The following is a 21,576-nucleotide window of genomic DNA, read 5'->3' as shown; positions in this document are numbered from 1 at the left end:
GTATGATGAGTTATTGGGGAATAGTGTGGTAATACATGAGCACATAAATGTTTAGCAGCTGTTTTGAGCAGCCCTAGGCTTTTGTAATTTTTTTGTTTGGAATTAACTTCTTTTTGGACATGGATTCTTTCTGTGGCACTTCAGTTCCAGATCCAAATATTTCCTTCACAACCCAAGGTGACTGTGGTAACTTCAGCTTGCAGATCATTTGGATGCCTCAAAGTGGGGGACTATCCTTATACTATTGAGAACAATCTAAAAATATATCAATGTTATCTCAAGGTCCCAACATCCTCAATTCACCTGTTGATTCAATTTGTGCTTTCCCTGAACGTGTTTCACACACAAACTCAAGAAAAGAATATAGGGAATGCAATGCAGATATTTACAGCTCGGCTCGAAATTAATCATCAGATTCTGGGGCATGACATGGAGTCTTGACGCTGCTCAACTTTATAATGAACTTAACATTGGGTCCAAGACTTTGAGAGGTTGAGTAAGGCTGTAGAGTACCATGTAATTACAAACCCCAGATATCCTTCTATAGATGCTTGATATGAGCATCCACACTGTATCATTAGTACCAAAACCATTGGAAGGCTTTGGTTTATTATTCTGCTATTCTCTATCGGAAATCTGTTGTGAAAAGGGGAAAAATTCTTCTTAACAATTTGTCTCCCTGTAAACCATGGCCATGAAGGCCACCAGCATAGTCCTGCAGTACCACAATCAGCCCATTATTTGTCCACCAGGCTACCACCATTACCATTCACTCACTTGAAAATGAAAAGCTGTGAACAGAGCATTTCTTTAAAGCACCCCTATAGCTAGTATAACAAAAAAGAGATGCAAATGTACCTTGTAAAAATGATGGCTATACTTCTCTTTCCAACGGGCAGCGTGGTAAATATGATATCCATTGAAGAGCTGCTGTTATCTGGTGTGTTGGATAGTGCATTCATCACTGGGCATTGTGCTTTTCTCCCACTGACTGCTATATCACTACTATGTCCTTTAGTGACATAGCAGCCTGTGGTGTGAACCACTGTGCCCAGCAGTGGACCAGATATCCAGCACACCCATAAGTGTCAGCGGCAGTGCCCATAACTCTTGAACAGAGCACACAATCAGCACACCACTTGTCAGAAAGAGAAGTGTTAGTAATCTTTTTTGACAGGGTGTCTTTCTTAATGTGTTATCTTACTAACAGTGTCAAAATTTGAGTTGAGAGAAATACAAAGGATGCTTTTACTTATGAAAATGCTGGTTTCCTGGCTGTTTGGCTTCAATATTTTGACCTTCTGACTTAGAATGACGAACATGCAGATCCGGAAAGTCAAAACTCTGCCTAATTGTTTTGAGTAAGTAACATAGTAATACTGGTGCCATAAGATTGGCATTACAGCTGATACGTCAATATATTTACAAGCAGCGGGTCTGAAATGGAAGTCTCCATACTAAAGATTTTCTTAAAAAATATTATTAATAATTCAAGATCTTAATCACTTTGACTGACTGTACAAGGCTTGGATTGTTCTGCAGAGCAGGGTAAATTTACTGTGGTTCTGTCCTTATTGCCGCTCAGACGGAACTCCTCTAAATGCAGCTTTTTTTCACCTTCCAGAGTAAATGTTGCGTTATAGGTCTGTATTGAATTGAAATGTGCAGTGAAATGTGGAAGTGCAGAGAGATGGCTGTCAAAATATCTTCCTGTCAGATAACTGCGCCAAGTAACAGCAGTCTGCTTCCTCAGCGACTCACCTAATTGTCAGGGATTTCTGGAGAGGCAGCAGCCCTGCAGCACACTGTAATGGTCCATCAGACTGGCACCTGTGTATATTGTGTAATCGCTATCCGTCAGGCTTGACATTTTTCCACTTTCTTTTGAAGGTGTATATGTGCATTTTAAATGTATAGTTTATAATAAGTAGTATGTCTGGAACATTGGCTTAGTGGAAGAGGCCTTTCCCCTGCTCTTTTCCTGACACATAGAAATGGGCTGGAGAATTATGCTCTCAGCCTAAGCATCATGCAGTACATCTGTCTTTTAGGGTACAAGAGAGCCCCGAACAACAACTGTCCTTTTATTAAAGCATCTGACAGGGTTTGTATTGGCACATAATAACCTGCCAGTCTAATTTCGTGCTCCTTTTATGCCGCAGATGAAAACAAAGTTTGTAGTAAAAGTAGGTCTCCAGCAAAAACTTTTCTAATTTTTAGTTTTGGTTGGTATGTGAAAGGTTTATACTGGTGTCTATGATCCTGTCAAGAAAATTATTTTCGCTTCCTGTCCCAGAAATGTGACAGGTGGTTGATGGAAATCTAACCAAAATGAAATCCCACCTTTAACATCTGTTACCCCCATTGGTACATAATACCTGTTTCTCTTCCAGTGACACCTTTTACCTTCACTGACATTTTATTTTCCATGACCCATATTGAGCCTAGAGCTCCTGAACAGGGAAAACTACAGCAATATAAACCTGATATTTATTTATTACAGGAATTTATATAGCATATCTATCTATATATATATATATATATATATATATATATATATCCACAGTATATTGTAAATTCACATCAGCTCCTGCCCTCAAGGACCATACAGCGTTTTAACAGGACAGGTTCCACTCAAAACAGGTTTTGCCATGGTCAACCAAAGAAGTTGAGTGCACATGCTCAGCGTCATATCCAGAGGTTGTCTTTGGAAATAGACATATGAGAGCTGCCAGCATTGCTGCAGAGGTTGAAGGGGTGGGGGTCAGCCTGTAGGTGCTCAGACCATACGCCGCACACTACATCACATTGGTCTGCATAAGGAAGCCTCTTCTAAAGATGATGCACAAGAGCCTGCAAACCGTTTGCTGAAGACAAGCAGACTAAGGACATAGATTACTGGAACCATGTCCTGTGGTCTGATGAGACCAAGATAAACTTATTTGGTTTACATGGTGTCAAGCGTGTGTGGCTGCATCCAGGTGAGGAGTACAAAGACAAGTGTGTCTTGCCTACAGTCAAGCATGGTGGTGGGAGTATCATGGTCTGGGGCTGCATGAGTGCTTCCGGCACTGGGGAGCTACAGTTCATGGAGGGAACCATGAATGCCAGCATGTACTGTGACACACTGAAGCAGAGTATGATCCTCTCCCTTCAGTGACTGGGCCTCAGGGCAGTATTCCAATATGGTAACCCCAAAAACACCTCCAAGACAACCACTGCCTTGCTAAATAAAGCATATCTCCATACCTAAACCCTATTGAGCATCTGTGGGCATCCTCAAACGGAAGTTGTAGGAGCACAAGGTCTCTAACATCCACCAGCTCTGTGATGCCGTCATGGAGGAGTAGAAGAGGACTCCAGTGACAACCTGTGAAGCTCTGGTGAACTCAATGCCCAAGAGGGTTAAGGCAATGCTGAAAAATAATGGTGGCCACACAAATAAAATAAAATTAAAATTGTTAGTGTACTTCAGGAAGACAAGAAATCTTACAAAAACTGAATACTGATACAATACTCAATGGTGCAGCCTTTAACACTGTACAATCGGAGCAGAATGAGCCACAGCATACTGCAAGTACAGAAACTATAAATGAGACCAAAGTTTGTCCAGAATGTAATACAAGTGTAGCAACTAGACCAAAAATATCTACCTATTGGGGGGGGGGGAAGAACCCCTTTCATGTAAATGCCTGCCGTAGCAGTATGCTGTGTAGACATAAGATTTCAATACCTTCAACAGGGCCTTGCTTACGTACTTATTCGTTTTCAGGTTAGAACTGAACATGTATAAGAAGAAAAAAAAGTAAAAGCACAATAAAGAACACAAGTTGGTAGCACTACAATAGCGCTCCGAATTTTTATCAGAATATTTGTCAACTGACACACATCAACTAATGCGTCCTACATTATGAGTAAACATTAGTCAGTAGGAAGAACAGAATAGAGAAAGAGAGAGGAAAAAAAAATATCAATACATTAATACAGCTGGGACACCAGAGGTCGGGCCATTGCTTCCTGACCTACACATTCCACTCCAGCATCACGATTGATGCTCGTTGTCCAGTAGAATTATATAAGTAAGCACAGAGGACACATAGGTGTTGTAATCACTAGAATATTGGGGTTCATGCCAGTAATACCATTTTTTGCAGTGCTGCTCCTCCTCCTGTCTCATGGCTGCCGTTAAACCTTCCATTTCGGCTATTCCGTTCACCACAGCTATCCACTGGCCTATCATCGGGGGATCTAAGCTTTCCCATTTTTGAGGCATTCAGTAAATGTATTAAGAGAGATCTCTTGTATCGACACTGTGAGAGCGGATTTAAGTGAATTAGGCACATTTCCAGCATGTCCTCCAAGCGTATATCAGTCAACTTGTAGGCTAGATCATAAATAGAGTCCCAGAAAGGGCGAATATGAGGGCATGTCCAGAAAATATGTAGCATGGTACCCCTATCTTTTTGGCAATGCCAACAGGTCGACGAGACTGTAGGGTAGGTTCTGTGTAAAATGGTAGGTATCCTGTAACATTATGTCAGCACTTTATAGCCTGATTCTTAAAGCCTACAAGCTAAAGAGGAGCCATGGGCAAAGTATCGTCTCGTCATTTATCAGGGAACGTAAACTTTAAGTCCCTTTCCCTTTTTTGTATAAAGGGTGGCACATAGCCTTCCGAAGGTTTAGATAGGAATAATTTTAGTTTTAAGTAATTTTTTACAGATCCAACTTTCCAGCATTTTAACCATTTCTTCTTTACACAGGATTCAAGCTAAAACCCGAGAAATTAGAGAAAGACAAGCTCGAGAAAAAGACTATGCAGAGATTCAAGAATATTCAAAGAATTACAGCATCTCGGATGATCCAACCTATGCTACTACGGGCCAGTATGACACTACTAACAGCGGTACCCTTAATTTGAACAGTAGACCTCAAAGCCCAAGAGACGGAAAGCAAATGGAGGCGCTGTATGCCCAAGTTAAGAAGCCGAGGAACTCAAAGCCTTCACCTGTAGACAGGTAGGCACTGGGCAAAGTATATTCAGGTGTCCTAAATGATATCTTGTGTTTTAGTTGTGGATTTCTGCTTATCATTGGCTGATTAGAGATCTCAAATCTTTTGTAATGACGAAGACGAAAACTTTTAAGTGGTTCTTCACTATTCTTAACTGAAATAAAGTATTTTTTTTTATAAAAGAGAAGCCTTTAAGTCTCTTATCAGCAGTCTTTTTCTAGAAACTAGAGTGCTTATGTCAGAATAATGTTCCTTTCCTTTGATCAAGAGCTTGATTAGATGATTTTCTTTTTTTTAACTTTAAGTCAAACTTGAAATCATCGTAGATAAAAATATCACTAATTATACTAGACAGTTTCTTCATTTTGCAGTGGCATTTTAGTGCATGTTGTTTTGTTGGTTGCCTGGCAATAGATGCGGGTTTATCAATTTTCCTATTTGGCCCTTTGATATTTAAGTGTTGTTCTATTACAAAGAAAGTGCCTGTATGTGCTCACCAGCCCCAAATTAATTCTTTCTAAAAAACGGGGATTTTGCTGGTAGCCTTTTTCTTCCTGTTAGAAGATGTTCTTCACAGTAATTGACTTTACTAGAGTTCTTTTGTGTTGACCTAATTAGAAAAGTTGTCACCATTCTGCTTTGTAATCTTCCATTTTAACTTCAGTTCACCAAAAGATACCAAATTTCATCCAGAGTATTGGGAAATGTGATAGCTAAACAAAAAAAAACTGCAGTTTGTTTGCTGGTAGCTATGTTTAATTGGAAAGTTGCACAATGTTAAAACAAACCCTAGGGTTAACCCAAAGGGCAGCATTTCAAAGGCTCCTTACTGTTGCTGAAAGGTTAGATTAGACTGGAATTTGACAGTTTTTCCCCTATAACATAAAAATTATTTTGCAACTTTCCATGATCTTCTGTCTTGATTTTCCTTTGTGAGTTTGATGTAAACGAAGCACATTTTAAGACTCTTGGAATTTCTATTATAGTTATCAATCCCAGCCACAAGGTTTATTTTGTTTTGGGTAGAGCTATCTGTTTTGCTAATTTTACCAATCCCTGTGATCCAGAGCTGGGTTTTGTTCCCTCAGTTACCCCTTTTTCAGTCATTGGGGCAGCAGATCACAGGTATATGCCTATATTTAGGCATTGGAGGGCACAGGGCTTATCTTTCAACAATGGTAAAGATTTTAGCATTGCCAGGCCTTTTTTCGTTTTCCAGTGCTGTAAAAATTTGACTGGCAGTCTGTCATGCAACACTATACCCAAATGAATGGTATGCTAGAGCTTTCTTTTGGTGGCATTAAAAATTAAGGGTCTTTGGTAATGATGCAGTAGATACAGTGCATACAGGTTGGGTACATGGTTGGTGCATTAGATAGACAACACAGGTTGGGTCACTAGAAAACAGCACATGCACAGAGTTAAGAGGAGATTAAGGCGTTAATGTATAAATCACATAGAGTGGGAGGAAGAAAATAAGGAGGTTAATATGTAAATGTGCAGGATAAGGAAGGTGACGGGTTAATATAAAGATTCTATACAGAAGAAAGATGCAGATCAGATGTATACGAAAGTAGGCGATTAAAGAATTTAAAAAAAATATATCCTATGTTGCTACTGCTTCTTCTGCTTTGTAAGATTAACAGACGTTACATCAAATGTGAAGAGTGCACTGTTTACATCTGTGATTGCTATGCTTTATAACTCTGTCACTACTCACAGCGATGACCATGTACAGAGCCGCTCAGATCAGCTCTCCCTGTACACCGTGTCTGTAAATGGTGCTGACGATGACGGCTCAGTTCACAGACTTAATTGGCACAGTGGCTGTCTGACCGTGCTTTATCCAGTGCCATTTATAAACTGCACTGGGTAAATAACTGTCCACCATTCATTTCAATGAAATCTTGCCTTAAAGTGTATGTGTACAAATACCTAGTAAAACAACCTAATCAGTTTTATATTGAAATCAAAGGAAGAACGTTTTTGTGAGGGTGTGTATGTGTGTGTGTATATGTATGTACATATATATATATATATATATATATATATATATATATAATGTGTGTGTGTGTGTGTGTGTGTGTGTATATATATATATACAGACACACACACACTGAACAAAAATAAAAATGCAATACTTTTGTTTTTACCCCCATTTTTCATGAGCTGAACTCAAAGATCTAAGACTTTTTCTATGTACACAAAAGGCCTCAAATATTGTTCGCAAATCTGTCTAAATCTGTGTTAAGGCTCGTACACACTTGACGAAAATCGGACGAAATATCCTCCGATTTTTCTCTCTCATGCTCAGCGGTCATAACCGTTTTTAGTTGACAGTGCATAATGTTCACAAAATTTCTCGTCCAATTTTTTTATTTTTTTTTGTGGGGACGTTTGTACCTAGACTTCTGGGTCGTAAGCACCTTCAGATCATGCTCGGTCTTTCGTATCTGATTTTTCGCAGACGTACTGCATACACATTAAACGAAAATTGGTCGTGCTGGGGACGGACAATAAAAATTTTGGTGTTTGTCCCTCCGTTTTTTTTCGTTGAAAATGTCGGCATCGCCTGCTGAAAGTTGTGTACACACTAGCCGAAAATCGTACGATTTTACCTCTGAGGGGAATTTTCGGCAGATTTTCTGCTAGTGTGTACCCCACTTTAGTTGCCGAGATAATTCATCCACCTCACAGGTGTGGCATATCAAGATGCTGATTAGACAGCATGATTATTGCACAGGTGTGGCTTAGGCTGGCCACAATAAAAGGTCACTCAAAAATGTGCGGTTTTACTGTATTGGGTGGTCCGGGGGGGGTTCGAAAACCAGTCAGTATCTGGTGTAACCACCATTTGCCTCATGCAGTGCAGCACATCTCCTTGGCATAGAGTTGATCAGGTTGGTGATTGTGACCTGTGGAATGTTGGTCCACACCTCTTCAATAGCTGTGCGAAGTTGCTGGATATTGGCAGGACCCGGATCACGCTGTCATATATACGCCTATCCAAAGCATCCCAAACATGCTCAATGGATGACATGTCCGGTGAATATGCTGGCCATGCAAGAACTGGGATGTTTTCAGCTTCCAGGAATTTGCACAGATCCTTGCAACATGGGGCCGTGCATTATCATGCTGCAACATGAGTTAATGGTCGTGGATGAATGGCACAACAATGGGCCTCAGGATCTCGTCACGGTATCTCTGTGCATTCAAAAAGCCTTCAATAAAATGCACCTGTGTTTATTGTCCATAACATACGCCTGCCCGTACCATAACCCCACCGCCACCATGGACCACTCGATCCACAACGTTGACATCAGCAAACCGCGCATCCACACGATGCCATACACGCTGTCTGCCATCTGCCCTCTACAGTGAAAACCAAGATTCTTCCATGAAGAGAACACCTCTCCAAAGTGCCAAATCCAATCAAATGTGAGCAGTCAGGTGGAGACCCCGATGAGGACGACGAGCATGCAGATGAGCTTCCCTGAGATGGTTTCTGACAGTTTGTGCAGAAATTGTTCGGTTATGCAAACTGATTGTTGCAGCAGCTGTCTGGGTGGCTGGTCTCAGACAATCTTTTAAGTGAAGATGCTGGATGTGGAGGTCCTGGGCTGGTATGGTACACGTGGTGTGTGGTTGTGAGGCTGGTTGGATTTACTGGCAAATTCTCTGAAACGCCTTTGGAGATGGCTTATGGTAGAGAAATGAACATTCAATTCAAGGGCAACAGTTCTGGTGGACATCCCTGCAGTCAGCATGCCAATTGCACGCTGACTGCAAACTTGCGACATCTGTGCCATTGTGTTGTGTAATACACATTTTAGAGTGTCCTTTTTTTTTTGTGGGCAGCCTAAGGCACACCTGTACAATAATCATGCTGTCTAATCAGCATCTTGATATGCCACACCTGTGAGGTGGATGGATTTTCTCGGCAAAGGAGAAGTGCTCACTAACACAGATTTGTGAACGATATTTGAAAGAAATAGGCCTTTTGTGTACATAGAAAACATCTTAGATCTTTGAGTTCAGCTCATGAAAAATAGGTGCAAAAACAAAAGTGCTGCGTTTATAATTTTGTTAAGTGTGTGTGTATGTATGTGTATATATATTTATATATATATATATATTTATATATATATATATATATATATATATATATATATATATATATATATATATATATAGTGCGTATGTATATGTGTGTAAAACAGTAATTTTTTGTGAAGAATCAACAAGTGGGACACAATCATGAAGTGGAACTAAATGTATTGGATATTTCAAACTGTTAAATAAAAAACTGAAAAATTGGGCGTGCAAAATTATTCGGCCGACTTAAGTTAACACTTTGTAGCGCCACCTTTTTCTGCGATTACAGCTATAAGTCGCTTGAGGTATGTCTCTATCAGTTTTGCACATCGAGAGACTGAAATTTTTGCCCATTCCTCCTTGCAAAACAGCTCGAGCTCAGTGAGGTTGGATGGAGAGCGTTTGTGAACAGCAGTTTTCAGTTCTTTCCACAGATTCTCGATTGGATTCAGGTCTGGACTTTGACTTGGCCATTCTAACACCTGGATATGTTTATTTGTGAACCATTCCATTGTAGATTTTGCTTTATGTTTTGGATCATTGTCTTTTTGGAAGACAAATCTCCGTCCCAGTTTCAGGTCTTTTGCAGACTCCATCAGGTTTTCTTCCAGAATGGTCCTGTATTTGGCTCCATCCATCTTCCCATCAATTTTAACCATCTTCCCTGTCCCTGCTGAAATAAAGCAGGCCCAAACCATGATGCTGCCACTGCCATGTTTGACAGTGGGGATGGTGTGTTCAGGGTGATGAGCTGTGTTGCTTTTACGCCAAACAATATCGTTTTACATTGTTGCCAAAAAGTTTGATTTTGGTTTCATCTGACCAGAGCACCTTCTTCCACATGTTTGGTGTGTCTCCCAGGTGGCTTGTGGCAAACTTTAAACGACACTTTTTATGGATATCTTTAAGAAATGGCTTTCTTTTTGCCACTCATCCATAAATGCCAGATTTGTGCAGTATACGACTGATTGTTGTCCTATGAACAGAGTCTCCCACCTCAGCTGTAGATCTCTGCAGTTCATCCAGAGTGATCATGGGCCTCTTGACTGCATCTCTGATCGGTCTTTTCCTTGTAAGAGCTGAAAGTTTAGAGGGACGGCCAGGTCTTCGTAGATTTTCAGTGTTCTGATAACTCCTTGGGAGGTTTAAAGCTTGGGAAATCTTTTTGTATCCAAATCCGGCTTTAAACTTCTCCACAACAGTATCACGGACCTGCCTGGTGTGTTCCTTGTTCTTCATGATGCTCTCTGCGCTTTAAACGGACCTCTGAGACTATCACAGTGCAGGTGCATTTATACGGAGACTTGATTACACTCAGGTGGATTCTATTTATCATCATTAGTCATTTAGGTCAACATTGGATCATTCAGAGATCCTCACTGAACTTCTGGAGAGAGTTTGCTGCACTGAAAGTAAAGGGGCTGAATAATTTTACACGCCCAGTTTTTCAGTTTTTAATTTAACAAAATTTCGAAATATCCAAAAAAAAATTGTTCCACTTCATGATTGTGTCCCACTTGTTGATTCTTCACAAAAAATTACAGTTTTATATCTTTGAAGTGTGAAATGTGGCAAAAGGTCGCAAAGTTCAAGGGGGCAGAACACTTTTGCAAGGCACTGTGTGTGTATATATGTATATGTGTGTGTGTGTGTATGTATATATATATATATATATATATATATATCACTGCCCCCTAGAGGACTGCTGAGAATTACACTTTCTGGATTCCCCTGGGTTACCCTTAGCAACTGATAGCAGTCAAACAGCATTGAAAGACTTTGGCTCAGTCAATAATCAATCCAGGGGATGTTGATTTTTGTGGTTTTATTTAGAACTGGGATGAGTGGGATAATCCAAGTATGAACTATGCACAATCTTGAGGACAACTCATTGTAATATGCGGCAAGGCCGCTGCTTTACCCTGCCACTTAATTGAAGATCGTTTTAAAGATTCCTGCTTGATTATCCTCTTCAGGGTTCTAAACTTGGCACCCCCTTTACTTTCGCTGCCTGTGTGTGCTGACACCTGTCCCCTGACTCTATCCACTGGAGTGGTCCTCTTCCTGGGCAGACCCCTGGCAAGCTTCCCGGTAGTCATGGACACCGTTGTTTCCAAGGTTGCTCTGCCTTCACCTCCCCAGTCAGCTTTCCTGGACCTCCGCGTTCAGTACGACACTCCTGGTCCACAACGTCGACTGCCTGTGACCAACATCCTCAGCAAACAGAAGGAGAGACAGCCGTCACCCTCCTTCTGGGACCTGGCTTCCTGCCCAAAGACCCCCTGCCACATGTGCCCTTGGCTTTTATAGCCCATCCCAGGATGCACCACTCTCTGGGTCAATCAGCCGGGCAGCTACAAAAGCCTGTGTCCCTGGCTGGGTTTCCTCCACTGTCCAACATGCTCCCTATTGGATTCAATGGGGACACTCCCTCAGCCCAGATGAATCACACCCTGGACACTTGCAACAGGCCTCACTAGAAATCCTGCTCCCTGATAAGCAGACAGAGCAACTATGTTTTACATGCTACTCCCCTGATGAGCAGGCAGAGCAAAATTACACTCACTCCCTACCTGACACCTATCTAGGAAGGTGCTCTATATATATATATATATATATATATATATATATATATATATATATATATATATATATATATATATATATATATATATATATATATGCCTTTTTTTTAGGGATCCCATAATCTGTGTTCCCAGCTGCTTAATGGTTTTATTTAGAGAGGTGAGGGTAAAGAAACAACAGTACACTGAACTTCCCAGTCGATGGCTGTGCAGAGTGTGTGTCAGCACAGGTCTGGCCATTGGAGGAGAGGCACGCTGTTCTCCCAGCAAAGCCAGAAAATTGACCACGCTAGGATGGATGTGCTTGAATGCATAGTATGGTCAGTTTATAATAGGAAAGCAGAAAGACTGGCAGGATCACCAGGTATTTCTCATAAAGGGAGAAAAAAGATAACCGGATAATTTCTACCACAAGTATCTGGCACATCAGACACACATCAGGAATATGAAATGTTGGTTTAATATACTCTTTGGGAACACGTGACTTAATCATATTTTTATGCAGTTATTCACCTGTAAAAAACACACCCTGATAGAGACATCCAAAAGCCCTGCGACTGCTAGGTGCTGCCATATACCAAAACAAAGTGCCCAGTGAGGCAGAGGTCTCTACCATGACGTTTTTGGGGTTTGGGGTCTCCTAGTGTGTTAGGCCTATGTTTTTGTATATGCTATAAGTTGTGGGATCATTAAGAAAGGTACTTTGGCACTTGTTTCCTTTCCATTGTTTTTTTCTATGTACAGTTGAGGCCTCATGCACCCTGGATGTTCTAAAAATGCCAGTAGCTTTGTAGTGAGTTTTTCAGCGGTTTTTCGATTTTTTGCATTGGCGTTTTTTAGTGGTTTTTGGCATTTTTACCTAAAAATCACCTCTCTGCTATTTTGTAACTCCGACTTTCCCACAATGCAATGCATGCCAGAATTGCATCGCATGGGTGTTCACACCCATGCAATAACATCTAGGTGCGGGGATAAAGGGGCCTAAAACGTTTTGGTGCAAATGTGGAACCTTTTTCCCCGCATCAAAATCGCATCACATGGGTGTGGACACCCATGCAATGTGATTCTGTCGAGCTCCCTGCATTTTGCAATCTTTTTTGGGGTGTCGTTCATGGAACATTAAGCCCCCCTTTCACATCAGGCAGATTTGACATGCAATTCGACATGCCAAATTGCATGCCAAATTTAGAGCCTATTGCTGGCAATGTCACTGTCCGAATTGGTGCAGCCCTGACTTTGCGGCGCCGCACAGATTCCCAAAAGTAGGTTCTGCACTACTTTTGGCGACTTCAGGGCGATTGCAATAGACATCTGTGCATGAACCCGTACAAGATGTCTGTCAAATGGCCCCAAAGTCGCACTGATATGCGAGTTTGAAATTGTGCGCATTCAGCTGAATGATTTCAAACCCACCTTCAGTGTGAACCAGTGCCGTTGCCAGCAATAGGCTCAGATTTGACAAATCTCATGCCAAATCGGCACAATGTCAACAGGGCTTCATGTTCCATGAACGATACCCCGAAACAGATTGCAAAATGCAGGGAGCTTGCCAGAATCACATCAAATGGATGTTCACACCCATGCAATCCGATTAGGTGTGGAGAAAAAAAAAAGGGCCCTACAACATTTTATTGCAAATGTGATATAATTTGAGCCATATAAAATATATCGCTCAAATCACATGGTGCCGACAGCACATGTGATGTGCACAGGAATGCGGTGCATTTTTGGGGCAGATCATATGCAGTGTTCAGCATGCACCAGTGTGAACCCAGGCTATGTTCCATGAACGACCCCTGGAAACAGAACCCAGGCTTAAAAAAAGCAATGGAATAAAAAAACGTCAAACGCCAGTTAGCAGGGTTGCTTGGCATTTATCAGCGTTTATGGGTGTTTATTGATATTGGAGCGTTTTTACAGCTGAAAAATGCCACTGAAAAAACCACTCGTTTTCGGGTTTTTTTTGCAGCCAGAAAACGCCCCTGCCAAAAACTGCTGATAACCACCTATGTGTGCATGGACACATAGGATAACATGCTGGGCGTTTATTGGCTGTAGAAAAAAAACGTCTGATGCCAAAAACAGCTGCTGTAAAAACATCCAGTGTGCATGAGGACTAATAGGTGTGCTAAAATGTTTCTATGTACTGATTGTCTCCTGTCATCTGGGATGTGATGTCAGCAGACCCCTGAAATCCAATTGGGGAAAGACCGCTCCAGGTGGGCTGGATGTCAGGTGCTGGTCGGATCCGTCAATCCGGAATCACATGAAGCAAAAAAGAGATGACCGCACTCCGATATAAATCAAAAATTGGAGTAAAATTTATTCCACATCAAACAAATAGGCAAACTGGAACAACACACTGTGGATGCAGGACACAAAGGCAGACGCGTTTCACGACTTAGGGATGTCGCTTACTCATTGCCAGCTGGCAATGAGTAAGCGACATCCCTAAGTCGTGAAACGCGTCTGCCTTTGTGTCCTGCATCCACAGTGTGTTGTTCCAGTTTGCCTATTTGTTTGATGTGGAATAAATTTTACTCCAATTTTTGATTTATATCGGAGTGCGGTCATCTCTTTTTTGCTTCATGTCAGCAGACCCAGCAGATTCAGAGCTGTCTCGTCTGACACTCCATACTATTCCACTTTGCTCCTCCCCCCGGGTAGCTACATAAAGGATTATATAGAGAAGTGAGAAGAAGGATGGAGGAGCTTGGCCAGCACAGACACTACTATAATAGGAGAGGGCTGTGATGTGCACGAAGGAAGGCGGCCAAGCTAGGAAGCTGACCTGGGGTAGTCACATTTTGTAGCAAGTTCATATGTACTTTACACGGAGTTTAAATTTATGTTTAGAAAGAAATACTAAAGGAAAGCCTTGTGCCTTTATCTTCAGTTTTTTAAGTTGGTGACGGGGTCTCTTTAAAAATTGTAAATGTTTATCCTAAATCAGACTTCTTTATAGTTTTTGTTTTAGGCTGCATTCACGTGTCAGCGTATTGATCGCGGGCAGCATCGCCGCGATCCAGAAATCATTGCAAATCGCGGAAGCCTGTGCATTGCCCGTGATTTGTAATAGCACCCCAAATGCTGTGCGATGTTGCCGCGATTTCTGCCCGCCGAATCGCGGTAACATCGCGCAAAAAAAATTGCGGGACGCATTACGCTCCAAAGAAGCTCTTGTACTTTTTTGGGCGTAATGCGTCCCGCGATTTTTTTTTGTGCGATGTTACCGCGATTCGGCAGGCGGAAATCGCGGCAACATTGCACAGCGTTTGGGGTGCCATTGCAAATCACGGGCAACGCACAGGCGTCCCGCGATTTGCAATGATTTTCGGATCGCGGGCGGAATCGCTGCGATTCTGCCCGCGATCAATACGCTGACATGTGAATGCAGCCTTACTGTGGCTTCTGATATCTGGCTTCCTCTTCTGGCTCCTCTGTCTAGGAGATGGAGTAATGGGCATCACTTATGACTATGTCTGAAAGCACTGGTACTAGTTTTTTCTGTAGTAGCCGGTAATGATTATTTGCAGTGCATCCCCTTTAAATGAATACTTCTAAAAGATTGCCATACACTACAGGCAGCCTTACCTCATCGTAGCCTCTTTAATCAGGCTCAGGTTGATGGATTCTCTCTGTGTTTTGTCCAGACACTCCTTCATTGCTTCTCAGGGTGGTGTTTGCTTGTGTTTATTACGTTTTGGTGGAAGACATTTAGCATATCATAGCTGCTAATATTATGCATCATAAGGATGAAAACACAAGTTACTGGCCCATCACAATGCGCAGCAACAAGATAATAATAGAAGAGCTCCCTTCCCGCAGTCTGTGGTCCCCTGAATGAGACCCTCCTGACTATCCTGAAGCACTCCTCCGTTCTCCGCACATATACCGGGTGCTTTGTTCTGCAAGCACAATTGAACTAAAAGTGGCACAAAGCCTCGGCACATCTAAATAGCAGTCAAATAGTAGGCTACTCGTCCATAGCTTTTTGTGTCTGCTTTAATGGACACATAAATACCATAATCACATGTTTTTCTCCGTGCATTTTACCACTGTTGGGAAAATGTCATTTTAAAGAGAAGACCCTTTGTGAACTGTGTTTTTTTTTTTTTTTTTTTTTTGCAGTAGTGTAAATGCCATTCAGACATGTCAAGAGATTATTTTTTAGAAGAAACAAAAAAAAGCTGGTTAGTAAACCATTTGGTTGGTTGTTTTATTTTTTATTACATTTCTGAAAAAAGATTTGCCATCAAATGTTTGATTATTCCTTCACATATGTAATGGTAAAGTAGAATTCCAACCAAATGGCTGAATTACAAGTGAATTGTGTTTGTAATTTTTTTCAGCCAGTCTTGTGATTCACAAACCCTAGCACACTGCACATCTTTAGGGTCCTTTCACACGAGCGATCTGATCAGATCCGCCTGTCAGTTTTTTAGGCAGATCTGATTGGATCCTCCATGCATCCCTATGGGGCAGCGGATGTCAGCGGAGACATGTCCGCTGACACCCACTGCCATCCGCATCCGGTCCGTGAAACCCAGATGAATGGAAACCCTATTTCCCATCCGTCCAGGGGATGGGATCGGATGAGAGCGGACAGGCGATCTGCTCTCATCCGATTCCCCCATAGAGAGCAGTGGGGCTCTGACACCTCCCTCTCCGCACACAGAGCGGAGAGGGAGCTGTCACCTGCCTGCTCAGCGGGGATCTGTGTATCGATCCCCCGCTGAGCAGCACTGATCCGCCTATGGAGTCAGACCATGTCAAAGAAGCCTTACAGATGCATCACTTTTCAGAACTTGTAGGTTCCTTCGGATTGGACCATGACTGAACAGTAACCATCTAGTCTTTTAAGCCTAAGTGAACTCCTCAAGCCAGCAGTGCCTGAAACATGTTCACAAAAAGTGATTTATAAATGCAGTAGTGCATGGTAGGTTCAAAGTTCTAGCTCTCGCCATCACAGCCTGATTTCTGTGAAATGAAGGAAAGACCATCTAGGAATAAAATTGAATTTCATATTTTATGAGTCAGGTGCGTGACAATCAGGTCACCTAAAACCTAGGGAAGAGATCACGTGATCTGTAGCTGCTAGGGACATTGTGGATGTCTGGTGTCATTAGAGACTGTATAGAGTCTATTTTCAATCTAATAAATGTTGGAAGGCTAGCAGTGAAAGGAGAGGATCAAAGCACATACTATACAGAAGGGGTCTAAAACTAAATAACATGACTGGAGTAAATCTTTAAAGTGCCTGAAGAAAGAACTGTTCATATTACCCATAACGCCATAATAACTATAACTCATGATCCACTACAACTGAAGCAGGACCTAGGACAGGGACAGAGAATACAAAAGGAAATAGAGACTCACTGGAATGGCTGAAAAATCATACTCTCTGTAGACAGCATTATAATTTATAATGAGATTCATCTGGTGAAGCTCGACCATTTCTTTTAACTTCAGCAACTATGTCTGAATGCCAAATCTTCTAGCCCCTGTCTGCTGGAGCGTCTTGTCTTCCTACAGCAAAAGCGTGTTTTCACTTGAGTTCCATCAGCGTAGTAAAACCTGTGTTTCCAATGTGAAGCAGTGCATATAAAAATAATAATGCCTTAGATGAAGTTGGCATATGAAAAGAAACAAAAGCCAGTCACGGTCTGCAACAAATACCGACTCTCCCTCCAGGAAATAGGAACAGCACAGAGCATTGCGTGTTGATGAAACACTCGTGGTGCAGCACGTCTCACCAGAGGTGAAAGCCTGTGACTTAACTGGAAGCAAATGCTCTTGCAGGATGTGGAAAAAAATCTACCACGTTCAGCTTGTTAGACAAGAAAGATAAAAGAGCGATTAAATAAACCATTCTGTGATTTCCTGCCCCCCTCACTGATATTACTGGAACAGACAATTAGAAGGAATTGTCCATGGCAGTCACTTCACTTCTCTATCCCTTCCATACTCTTTTGTTGGGTCATAATGAAATCCAGATATTGGCCTGGAGCAACTTGTCAAGTGTTCATTTTTATTGCTTTTTTTTTTTTTTTACATTATTGGTAAAGGGAAACACCAGTTTATAAAGAAAAAAATGTATCCTTTCCATGTCCATTATAAATATTTCAAGTTTTATGCAGTTAACTGTAGATTCATACATGCTTGTTTTCGGTAGATATGGAGAGAAACCAATGCAGTTATTTCCTGATTTACTGAAGGGTAGTGTGAATGCTATATGGAACAATCTGACAATTATGCGGTAAAAAAAAAACATGAAATGTGAGCCAAAACTACAAACAGAAAATTACATATTTTTGGGAGTTCTTCTCCCTATAGTTTATAGCGGCCTATCTCAACCCTCTTACCTCAAAGGAACCCTTAAAATATTTTTGAGGTCCTGGGGAACACCTGTTAAAAATAATTATACCTACAGTTCTTGGTATAGTAGCCTGATTACTAAATTATATAGTGTTTTATATATACAAAAAAAAAGTATGGTCCCAGGGCAGATCATTTTTACACCCTCTTTTTCTGTAAAACATTTTTTTTAAATCCGAATAAAGTTTATTAACTTTTAACAGTACAATACACAATGCACATTCCAAAGTATTACATTATACAATACTTTTGCCAAATACAAAGACGAATAATGTTCTTGTACAAAGGCAAAGCAGGTTTATTAAACCAATTGAACCTGAGATGTCATTAGTAGTTATATCTGTGTATGCACCCCTAGGTATGGTTTAAGAAGCCATTCTCATCATATCTCTTCTCCTGTATTTTAAATGAAACTCACAGAGCGGTTGAGTTCCCACCTAAAGTTAATAGCCTATCAAGAATTAGGTCTAATGGAGCCAAGTCAGGGGTAGCTAGCCATCATCCCCAGATCTTTTTGAACAGGGTCAGGCTGCCTCTATGGTGATATATCAAACGCTCATATCTCAAAGTTAATCCCATGTTGGGTAACCACATCTCTAAAGTTGGAGAGGTTTGAGAGATCCAATGTTGCAAGATCAGCTTTCAAGCTTGGAACAGTGCTCTGGACACCGCCTCTCTGACATATATGTCCATTATAACCTTATCCAGTATACCCAATAAGCAAGATTTAGGGTCAAGAGAGACGGTTGCTTGAAAAGTATTGTTAATTGTGTTCACTATGCTAGTCCAAAAGCGGTGCAGCTTTGGGCACCACCAAAGGAGATGTACCAGGTCCCCCTTAGCTCCCTTGCATCTCATACGCAATGGGTCTGGGCGGAGTCCAAGAGTAAACAATTTAAGTGGGGTATAATGAATCCGCAATAGTAAATATAGTTGAGACAGCCTTTGGGTTACATATCAAAAGAACAGCCGTGGACAGATTCCCGGGCCTCCCCATCTTTATCACCCACAACCTCCACCCTATTTTCTAAAGCCATGTTGGGAAATTTCTCCAGGTACTCTGGCAGCAAGCATCGCATAGCACCCGGAGAGTAATCCTTTAGTTGATGTGGATTGCTGCATCATAATGACAAGAGGAGTGGAAGATAACACCGCCTCCTCTAAGGATGCTTGCGCTTTAATGGTGTGCTGCAATTGAAGGTAGGAGAAGTACATTTTGTTTGACAATCCATATCTGGCTTGCATCTGGGCAAATGTGAGCAACCTGCCATTGCTTAAAATGTGACAGGGGTGAGTAGCACCATATGTTAACCACTGGGCTGCACACTGCAGCTTTGCCAGTTCCGGGTAAGTATTGTTTTTCCAGATGGGGCTGTAACTAGTAAACCCTGACACTCATATTTTTTTTTGCTTTGAACCAAATGCTATGTAGTAGCCTATACGTAGAGTACCTTTTGTTGGAAGAGCAGGGCCTCAAGGGCTTCCGGGAGAGTCGGAGCTTCTACTCAGTGTAATGCCACAACTAATGTGGAACTGTGTGTTTCCCCCTCGGCCGATACATTATTAATGCCGTTTAGCCACTGCTGCAGCTGGGTTTCCAGATAGTACAGCCAGGGGTTCAGGAAAGCTGATTAATAATGTATTCTTAGACCTCTGGAGTTGTTCCAGCCTGACTCTAGCAGGACCTGATTGCCATAGTAGCGATTGAAATATGGAATTTACCACTAAAAATCTTTTAAAGGGTTTAACCACTGGTGTGTTGAAGAGGAAATTGAGCAGCTGGGGCATTAAGCTCATTTTTGCTAAATTAATTATACCCGCCACTGACCGCAGTAGTTTAGACCACAATTTCACCTTATCCCTAAACCGTGACAGCAGGGGAAATATGTTGAAACTACAATAGTCCACAATTTCAGCAGAGACAATGATTCCCAAATATCTGAACTGCCCCACTATAGGCACTGGGCAGAAGAAAGATAACTGGGGGTCAAGAGCTCCATCCAACGGCAACAGAGCTGACTTGGTCTCGTTAATAGTCAAGCCGGAATAAATGCCGAATTCAGTGACCATGTCCATTACAGCTTGCAAACAGGGGGCCCATGTTTCCCATCAAAAGCAGCATGCCGTCTGCATAACTGATGGTGCACTCCATGAAAAAATATTTAAATCCCTTGTAAAAAAAAAAAAAAACGTTAATAATGGAAAACAAATAAAATTTTGGTATCCTTGAACATCAGTGATCAGTGTTAGAAGTACCTCTTTGCTTTGGTGGTCAGTGTTTAACGGGGTAATTGCAGTTTTGTGTGGCCCCAGCCTAACTGCCTCTCCTCTCTCCTCATTTACCATATATAAAGTAAAAACAGACCTCAAGTGGGTTCTACTGTTGGGGCTTAGCCATTCAGGTGGCTTTTCTGATTAGTGGCATGAGCCACTGGGAAGGTAGATATACTTCTCTTTTTGTAGGGAAATGTGTGGTGGTGGTTTTTTTTTTTTTACGACAACGTATGCAATAAAGTAAACAATATTATTCCAAGGAATCAATAAAAGTATATGACATAATGCTATATACAAGAGGATTTGCCTACTAGAAACTAAATTATATTTAAAACCACATGTTTGTTAATCCCTATGTGGGTTTAGAGGGAGTTAGTCCACAAGAACTGGAAGGCTTTTTGACATGTATGTGATTTAGTTTCTGTACTTACCGTCTGATGCCTTAAAATAAAGTATTCTAAAACAAAAAAAAAAAAAGAAATGAAAGGCTAGGAGTCAGACCATGGAGAGTTCATAAGAGTCTATTCAGTAGACTGTGCAATTGAATAGGTAGCTCCACCAGAGGCCAGAATGATCTCTACAAATCAATAAACACAGGGGGGGCGCCAGCTAAGTGCAGAGTAAAAGGACACCTTTATTAATAAAGCCAAATGCAAACTCACATGCTACAGTATGAAATTGTATAGGGAAATAGGCTGTTGTAATCTCCTTACTGAACCCCCCTTACCCCCTCCCATGTCCCAGCTATAAAACTCAGTTTAGAAATCTACTATACTTTAACTTTGCTTCCTTTATCATTTTCCCATTAGCTGGAGTTGTTTATTTTTACTTTTGGCTGTATTGTGTTTTTCTTGTGTGCGCAATTTGAGTTGTTGCAATGCTGATTTCAATATTTGATGTGGCATTCCCTTTGCTTTAAATATTTGCAATTCCATATTTGTTGTATGGAATATAGAAATTTGCAGATTAACCACTAGGGGGAGCTCTGCTATTGTTTAGCCTCATTCAGCCTCTCTGTTCTAAGGAAATTTTTACCGACCTTTAATGAAGGATGCCACTATTGAAATTACTTTTGAAAATGCTGTCACCCACCAATATTATAGTGACCCTCTAAAGCAGAAGAAATCCCAAGAGTGATTTCCTATTCAGTATGAAAGGTTGATATCTGCGTTTACATCCATATGTGTAAAACCAGAGCGGTCCCTAGAAAACCTCAAAAAAGAAAAAGAAA

At 41.3% G+C, this 21,576-nt stretch overlaps 1 protein-coding gene across 9 annotated transcripts in view; it reads left to right on the top strand.

Moving 5' to 3' along the window:
• Positions 1 to 21,576, top strand: part of PARD3 (par-3 family cell polarity regulator) — a 901,610-nt gene that overhangs the window by 675,936 nt on the left and 204,098 nt on the right. For all 9 annotated transcript variants that reach the window (XM_082258262.1, XM_082258264.1, XM_082258261.1 and 6 more), the window contains one exon: positions 4,764 to 5,018. In XM_082258262.1, the coding sequence (XP_082114388.1) occupies positions 4,764 to 5,018 (255 nt within the window). The remainder of the gene's footprint in view (positions 1 to 4,763; positions 5,019 to 21,576) is intronic.

Source organism: Pelophylax lessonae, assembly GCF_965119305.1.
Source record: "Pelophylax lessonae genome assembly, chromosome: 5".
Taxonomy (NCBI): Eukaryota; Metazoa; Chordata; class Amphibia; order Anura; family Ranidae; genus Pelophylax; species Pelophylax lessonae.
Note: the sequence above shows the minus strand (reverse complement) of the source record. Positions and strands in the feature narration are given on the sequence as shown.